The sequence below is a fragment of the Solanum tuberosum genome, unplaced genomic scaffold (assembly GCF_000226075.1).
Source record: "Solanum tuberosum cultivar DM 1-3 516 R44 unplaced genomic scaffold, SolTub_3.0 scf00578, whole genome shotgun sequence".
NCBI lineage: Eukaryota > Viridiplantae > Streptophyta > Magnoliopsida > Solanales > Solanaceae > Solanum > Solanum tuberosum.
Window position 1 is genome coordinate 230095 of NW_006239537.1, and position 6954 is coordinate 237048.

General features: G+C 34.6%; 1 protein-coding gene across 1 annotated transcript; it reads right to left on the bottom strand.

The window, feature by feature from the left end:
* Window positions 1–2590: 2590 nt before the first annotated feature.
* On the bottom strand, window positions 2591–5913 carry LOC102589001 (probable beta-1,4-xylosyltransferase IRX10L). The gene is made up of 4 exons (XM_006366226.2): window positions 5402–5913; window positions 4047–4435; window positions 3618–3859; window positions 2591–3376 (listed from the first exon to the last, which is right to left on the bottom strand). The coding sequence occupies exons 1-4, from the start codon at window positions 5505–5507 to the stop codon at window positions 2863–2865; spliced, it is 1251 nt and encodes a 416-aa protein (XP_006366288.1). The 5' UTR covers window positions 5508–5913; the 3' UTR covers window positions 2591–2862.
* Window positions 5914–6954: the final 1041 nt, after the last annotated feature.

Consider the following 6954-nt stretch of genomic DNA (forward strand, 5'->3'; position numbering starts at 1 on the left):
ACCCACTCCCTACCACCCCCCACCCCCCAAAAAAAATTTAAGTTTGTTTTTAAAAATTATTTTCAATTTCAAAAATTATTTTCTACTCTAGTAAAAATAAAAGATATTTCTCAAAAATATTTTTCATTCATAAATCAAACACTAAAAATCTTTTCCGGAAAATATTTTCTACTCACCAACCAAACATGAGAAAATAAGTCTAAAATCAACTTGTTTTCCAGGAAAACATTTTCCTTCGTACCAAACACACCCTTACTCTTCTATTCCTATATATATTCACCTCTGTATATGGTGGTGTACTTGGAAAGGAATATCCTAGATGTTTAAAGAGTAAAAAAAAAATACAAATTATATGATTGTTGAATCTAGCCTCGACTATGTATCTTCTTATTAGATCCCTTTGTTTCAGGTATAAAGCAATATAGCAGTTGTTCTTGGCATTTCCAAATTCACAACCGTATAATGGATATCGAATCCCTAGTAAAATTAAGGAAAATGAGGGGTAAACCTGTACCACATGTAGGCGACTTCATCGTCTTCAGCACTTCATGAACATCAATGTTGTAATCTAAATCTTGGGAATGTGAGATATTTGGAGAGGGATTCTCCCATCAACCGTGTGGCTCAAGGGCTGTGAAATTTGTCTGGAATTCTCAGAAAGAAGAAGACTTGTTTGGTCTGTTATGAAAAAAGAAGCAGGGGAACACAAACAAGATATTCAAAATCGAAGCAAAGTTTCGAAATCCAAACTTTAACAAAACATGTTTTTTCATTCTTGTATAAGTAAAAGGCTAAAAATTTTAGATAAGCGATAACTGGAATTTCTTAGTTGTGGTGTGTGCAGATAGGTGAGTCTAGGATCCTCTTTTATATATATATATATATACAAGTTGTTGGCACATATTTGGATACATTTACTCTAATAATCCTAATTTATTTGTTTTCCTATAATACAAAACTACAAAATTAACAAAACAAAAAAGCAAGAGAATATATACCTCAAGCATAAATAAAACAAGTTCTTGCAACATGCTAGTAATACATCTATATACAAAATTTCAATCTCTCACTCATTACCGGAAAATCATAAATGCACAGTAACTATAAAGAAAGTATAAGAATATAGCACCTTAAGCTTGGACGTTTCAAGAGTGACATCTGCAGCCTTCATTGATTTGCGTGCATTCTCTATATCTTTGACACAAATAAATAATCAGAACACAAGAGGAAGTAGCAAATAATTCAACCCTATAGCAGTTAATATGTCAAGTGCCACCAAAATTAAGCAAATTAAAAGAAGAGTAAAACTCAGAAAACACAAATTGGTGAGATTAGATTTGAGTGTAATTGTCGAAACAGAGAAAACTTGATCATAGAACTAACTCAACATGAAAAATGATTCGATTTAACAAATTGTTTGACAACAAAGTTGTAATCATAAAGCAGAACAATTCCAACAAAACCTACCAACGGGAAAATAACGGATTGCCCAAAAGCTAAGGTTTACTTCTTTTGGCACGACGTTGAACAACGTTTTGAAGTAAGCCATGGAGAACGATGGAATTTGGTTTAAGAGTGTTTTCGTAGAAGTCGGTAGGAAAGGTGGTGGGCAGGAACATGGAGTTGAAAAAATTGAAGATGAATATGCAGTGGTTTATTTACCGCCATGATATGAAATATGATATGATTAATATTATGTTTAAATCAAAAGTTATTTTATATTTCAAATCTTACCGTTGGCTGTTTGCTGATGATAGTTCTGGTCTTTCTCTGAGAATTTTGCGGAAATAGTAATCACCCCTTGAATTAAGATTGATATAGTGTTATTGAGAGAATTTGGGATCAATACGTCTTGTCACTGCGGCATGTCAATTTGGTACTACAAAATTAGAAATGCCGCATCTTAATTTGGCTCTGTGAAAGTGGATTTCTACACAAGGAATGGATACAATAACAAATTGCTGAGTGAATTTTCGTTTAGGCAAGACTCATAATGGGTCATTTGATGTCTCTCTTCAACTGTGTCCTTAACTTTTTGTAGCTACTTCAGTTCAGAACATAAGGTCTGATTCTACGTTTTGGAGCACCACATATTACAATAGCAAATCACTAATTAGAGAAATGTTCAACAAACCAAAAATCATTAGACCAAGGGAACTTTTCGAACCACTTTTTTGCTTTATGAACCTTTCTTATCCTCTCTACTTCTTGACGTACTTCCTTCATAATATTTTCTTCATTCTATTCATTTAACATGTTGGTGCATTCCTGCCTTTGTCTAGAAATGTGCAGTTGCCCATCAACCAATTGGTATCTTAAAAGTTGGCAGAAAACACTCATGCTTCAACAATCAATTGTACAAGGGGACATCTTGTATGGAAAAATATTACTAGCATTCAGTGTTTACGTTCAAATCAATGAGTGCAAGACAATCCAACACAGCGCCCAAACAGAAGGCACTCAGATCCACCTAAATCTTTGCGATTATCATGGATGAAAATGCTATGATGGATGATAGTGGGTAACTCTTGCTCAAGAGTCAAGACCAAGGAATGAAACATAAAAAGGTGGGAAAGCAGGGATCAACATAAGCTTGTAACTAAGAATACTTAGATGCTGAAATAACCTTGTATGTTGAAGCAATACAAAAACTGAAATAAAATTTTGACAACATCCTAATATCATAAGGACGCGAGTAGGCAAGTGAACATACCCATATCTCTAATGCAGAACCCTACTGATCCAAAAATGAACATGGACTACATGGTTAAAATTTACAACTCAGATGAATTAAGCAAGTTTAGCACAGAAGAAGGGTTTGACACCAAACAAAAGAGTGAAATCATCGTCAAGAGCCAGCCTCTACCAAGGTTTGAGGTCACCAACTGGACCAGCAGTCCAGTTTAAGGACTTCTCCCCGGGCTTCAGGTAAGTGCTCTTGTCATGTGGCAGTTTACGCGCAAGTCCATTCAAGATCTGATGGAAAGCATCACCTGATTGAGCAGGTGTTGGAAATAACATTGCCTGCTTCATAGAAGGATTGGCAAGCAGTCTCTGCTTCCTCAATATTTCTTCTGGTCGAATAGAAGTGAGAATGGTGTCCAAGTTTGGAACATCTTTCTCTGCTACAAACACGCCTATATCTTCCCAGGGGATTGCGTCAGCAAATGGCAAGACAATGTCATCTGCTATAATAACAGGGATGCATCCAAATATAACTGCTTCAACCAATCTCGGACTCCATGGTGCCCATCCTAGAGGGCACAAGCAAAAGATAGCTCGCTGCATGTTTTCATAGTAAGTAGTTGGATGCTCAGTAGAAATATCAAAGAGAGGATTGTTTTTAAAGTTTTCCCACACTGCTGCTCGGGCACCTCTGAAGTGAGAAATAATCATAGTTAGTTATTTTGTCTTTCCATGTCTTGGAGATCAGTAGACTAAATGAGAATATTATTTGTCAACTTCTACAGTCATCATTTATTTAAACAATCTTCATTCATAATTTCATGGAAAAGAGGAACTCTATAATCCCAGAATCACAATGAATACTAGGGCCTTTTGATAAGTAGCTTTAAGTGTAAAAAAAAGTGATTTATTCATATGAGCCATGGTTATACCTCGCATAGTAACCACCCTCTGGATCATTTCCAACATCATAAAACAAGCCTCGGAAATAAACAAAGATAGACCGGGGAGTATCTGGAGGGATCAAGTGGGACTGCATTTTCTGTGGGGGAGCATATGGAGGAATTGTAATTGAGCCATCCTTCAAACAAACATGATTTCGTTGTCCAAAAGTTTGAACCAAGGTAGCACGTTGGAGCAATGGAAGAATTCCCCTCTCAATAGCTTTTTCTTCCTGCAATGGCGCAAACCCAGTGTAACCAAAACATATTTACCACCAAAGTAATGACTGAAAACTACAGTTGAAAATAACAAAACCGATAATCATGAACCTAAGGGATATTTGTTGGTAACCTTTCCGTGGCTTCTATCCAATTATGTGAGTGTGTGTGTACGATAGAGAGAGAGAGAGAGATTCTCACTTGATAGTGAAAACAAGCACCAAAATCATGTGGCACAATGAAGAAGTGATCAGCTCCCTCTGTCCTATTCCAGTAAGGCCAGTTAGAAGAAATAAGTTGTATCGCACTCCTCATCATACGTGGTGACTTGAAGGGTAAAGGAAGGCCATTTGGTGTAAGGTCACAAGTACTGTAAACAGGGGTGTAGAACCAATCTGCTTCCTCGGGATTAAAAGTTCGAACAGCGCTAGATAATAGGAAACGATGCATAAAGATTTCAGCAGCAAACATGTGGTTGAGGCATCGCTGGTCTTTCTGCAGAATTTTCTTGTTGTATTTGCTGGGAAGCTCATAGACAAAAACTTTTAATCTCCCAACTGGATTATCTTCCAAGACATCACCCGCACTTCCTGAATTTTGGAAATACAAGGAAAACAAAGAAGTTAATACTTAGTGTTGTAAGCAAATATCCAAATCATTATAGGCTAATACCATTTAAACAAGTTAAAAGATGATGTTTATCTCTCAGAAGAATTTGGAAGTCTGTTCTATTGGGACTTGGGAGTCTCAAAATACCCCTTGGAAATTTATGACAAACCTTAGAACATCTAAATTACAGCCTACCAAAGTCTTCAATCAAGTAATTCATTTAGCTTAAAAAAAACAAATGCAGAAGATCATAGAGTTCTTGAGAATAAATACCTCATTTTTATACAGGGTTAGCTCTAAGGTGACCACATTTGTTATAATTGATATTATAATGATTCCTCATAGGAATGATCTTACGGGTTAACCACTACTATATCCCTATAGAACTTAGGATTCATTAATGAAGCCAGCTGAAGTCGGCAACAATGTTGAAGCCTTTAAACAAAAGCCTTACACAGAAATCAAAGCTAATATCATCAATCTCACTAACATGAATTTTCAGCAGTGCCTCTAAGACCAGATACTTGTAACCTCCTACATTGCCTAAGTTTCCCCAAAACACATCCATTTCAGAGCAGGAACCAGCTGAATCTGGACATATTTATTGAAAACAAAAAGCCCAAAAGAAATTCATACAAGTATGAAGTACCCAATATCAGAAAAACCTAATTTACTATAACAAACAAGTATTCCCATCTCAGTAACAACCTAAGTTGTGAGTACTCTTCACTTTGGATGCCACAACAACAACAACATACCCAAAGTAATCCCACTAGTAGATTCTGGGGAGGGTAAGATGTACGCAGACCTTACACCTGCCTTTACAAGGTAGAAATACCGTTTCCGATAGAGCCCCAGCTCAAAAAGTATTCCCATCTCAGTAAGACATGAAATTACACATAAATCCAACCTAAACCACAACAGTTAGCACCCAAAAGAAAATGTACCTGATATTCTCTCAGTATGTTCAGACCTATGAAATTTCAAGCCTTCAATTTTCAACAACAAAGCAAGATAAAGAAGAACAAAAATGCCCCTACTCCAACTCCTCATTTTCTGTTATCTCCCTGTACAGAAAACAACAACACTCTAAAATGGCTCAAAACAACAAAAGAGGATCAGAGATTTAATGGGTATGCCCCAATAACAAAGAAAGTTTGGAAATTTGTTATTAATATAATAATGGGTAGGAGGAATCAACAGTTAGAATGTCATTAGCTGGGGTAGTTGTTAGTAGTATTTTCTTGCTACTGGGGTTCTTTCAAAGACAGCTAAGAAGAGAGAAGTAAAAAAAAAATGAAATCTTGGTGATTCTTGTATACAGTGAGAAGAACAAAGATTGATAAGGAAATGGGGTTTGTAAGAATTTGCTTCAAGAAACAGAGAGGAAGGAGAAAAAGGGGGGGATTTGGTTTGGATGTCAATTTTCAAGCTACTTTCTTGAAAAACTTGGCAATATTATATTGGATGTATCAGGTACTGGTCCACTGGAATAGTGTATATTGTATAAATGAAGGTACATTTGATGAATTTCTCAATATAATATAAAGAATCTACGGGAAAGTTATTGAATTTCCAAAAGTCCACACTAGATAATTTAGATTTGCCCTGAGGGTTTAAGAGAGGGTGAGGTATACGTAGATCTTATTCCAATACCGTTAAATTATTTTGGTATAAATTTTTTCAATAGATTTCATAAAAATTAGATTTATGTTCGCTAAATTTGAAAAATTCAAAATATATAAATTAGTTAGGAAGTTTGAATATTTGAATACAGTTTTACAACTGGAAATTCATGAATTACACATGGGCTTTTTGCCTTTAGAAATGTCCTTCCTTCTTCAAGTCTAAACATTAGATTGGTAATGACTAGTTACTAGTAACTCTTTTATTTTGACCACTTTGACTATTTATAGTTTTTAAATTTTATTGCAAGCTGCAAATAAATCGAATTAATACTAGCTTATATATATTTTTATTAAACTCATTTATTATCATAAAATAAAAAGAACAGTAGGTGCAATGTACAATTGTGAATTATTGATTCCCTTTTGAAAAAAATATAAAATATCATAAATGAAAAATAAGCAAATTAAAATATGATTAAGGAGATGGGTTGCTTTTAGATGTCGATGCGGTTCCTTGTTAAGTTAGAAAATGTGGGTTAAGCTTGCTTTGTAAATAGATTATTATGCATTAAGCACGTTTACTTCTAAATCATTTGCGGAATAAATGATTTTGTAGTCCTTTATAAATTTATTTTAATTTTTATATTTTTTTCTTTGCATAGAGAAAAAAAGGGTATGTCCAGAGAACATAGAAACATTCCGTTACTTACAAAATGTGGTTATATTAATTGTACTAATTTCTTATGTAACTACAAAATGAATGAGCTTATTTTACTAAATAAATTAAGTTGGTATAACATTTATTTTCTAGCGAAAATATGACCATTGAATAATTTCAATGTGTTAAGTAAGGTAAATATTATATTACTATT

Excerpts from the sequence above, each read along its gene's own strand:
- LOC102589001 (XM_006366226.2), bottom strand. The coding sequence starts at position 5,507 with ATGAGGAGTTGGAGTAGGGGCATTTTTGTTCTTCTTTATCTTGCTTTG. Across the intron at positions 4,436-5,401 it reads ACATACTGAGAGAATATCAG|GAAGTGCGGGTGATGTCTTG; the intron begins GTACATTTTCTT and ends TCCAAAATTCAG. Across the intron at positions 3,860-4,046 it reads GTGCTTGTTTTCACTATCAA|GAAGAAAAAGCTATTGAGAG; the intron begins GTGAGAATCTCT and ends GCGCCATTGCAG.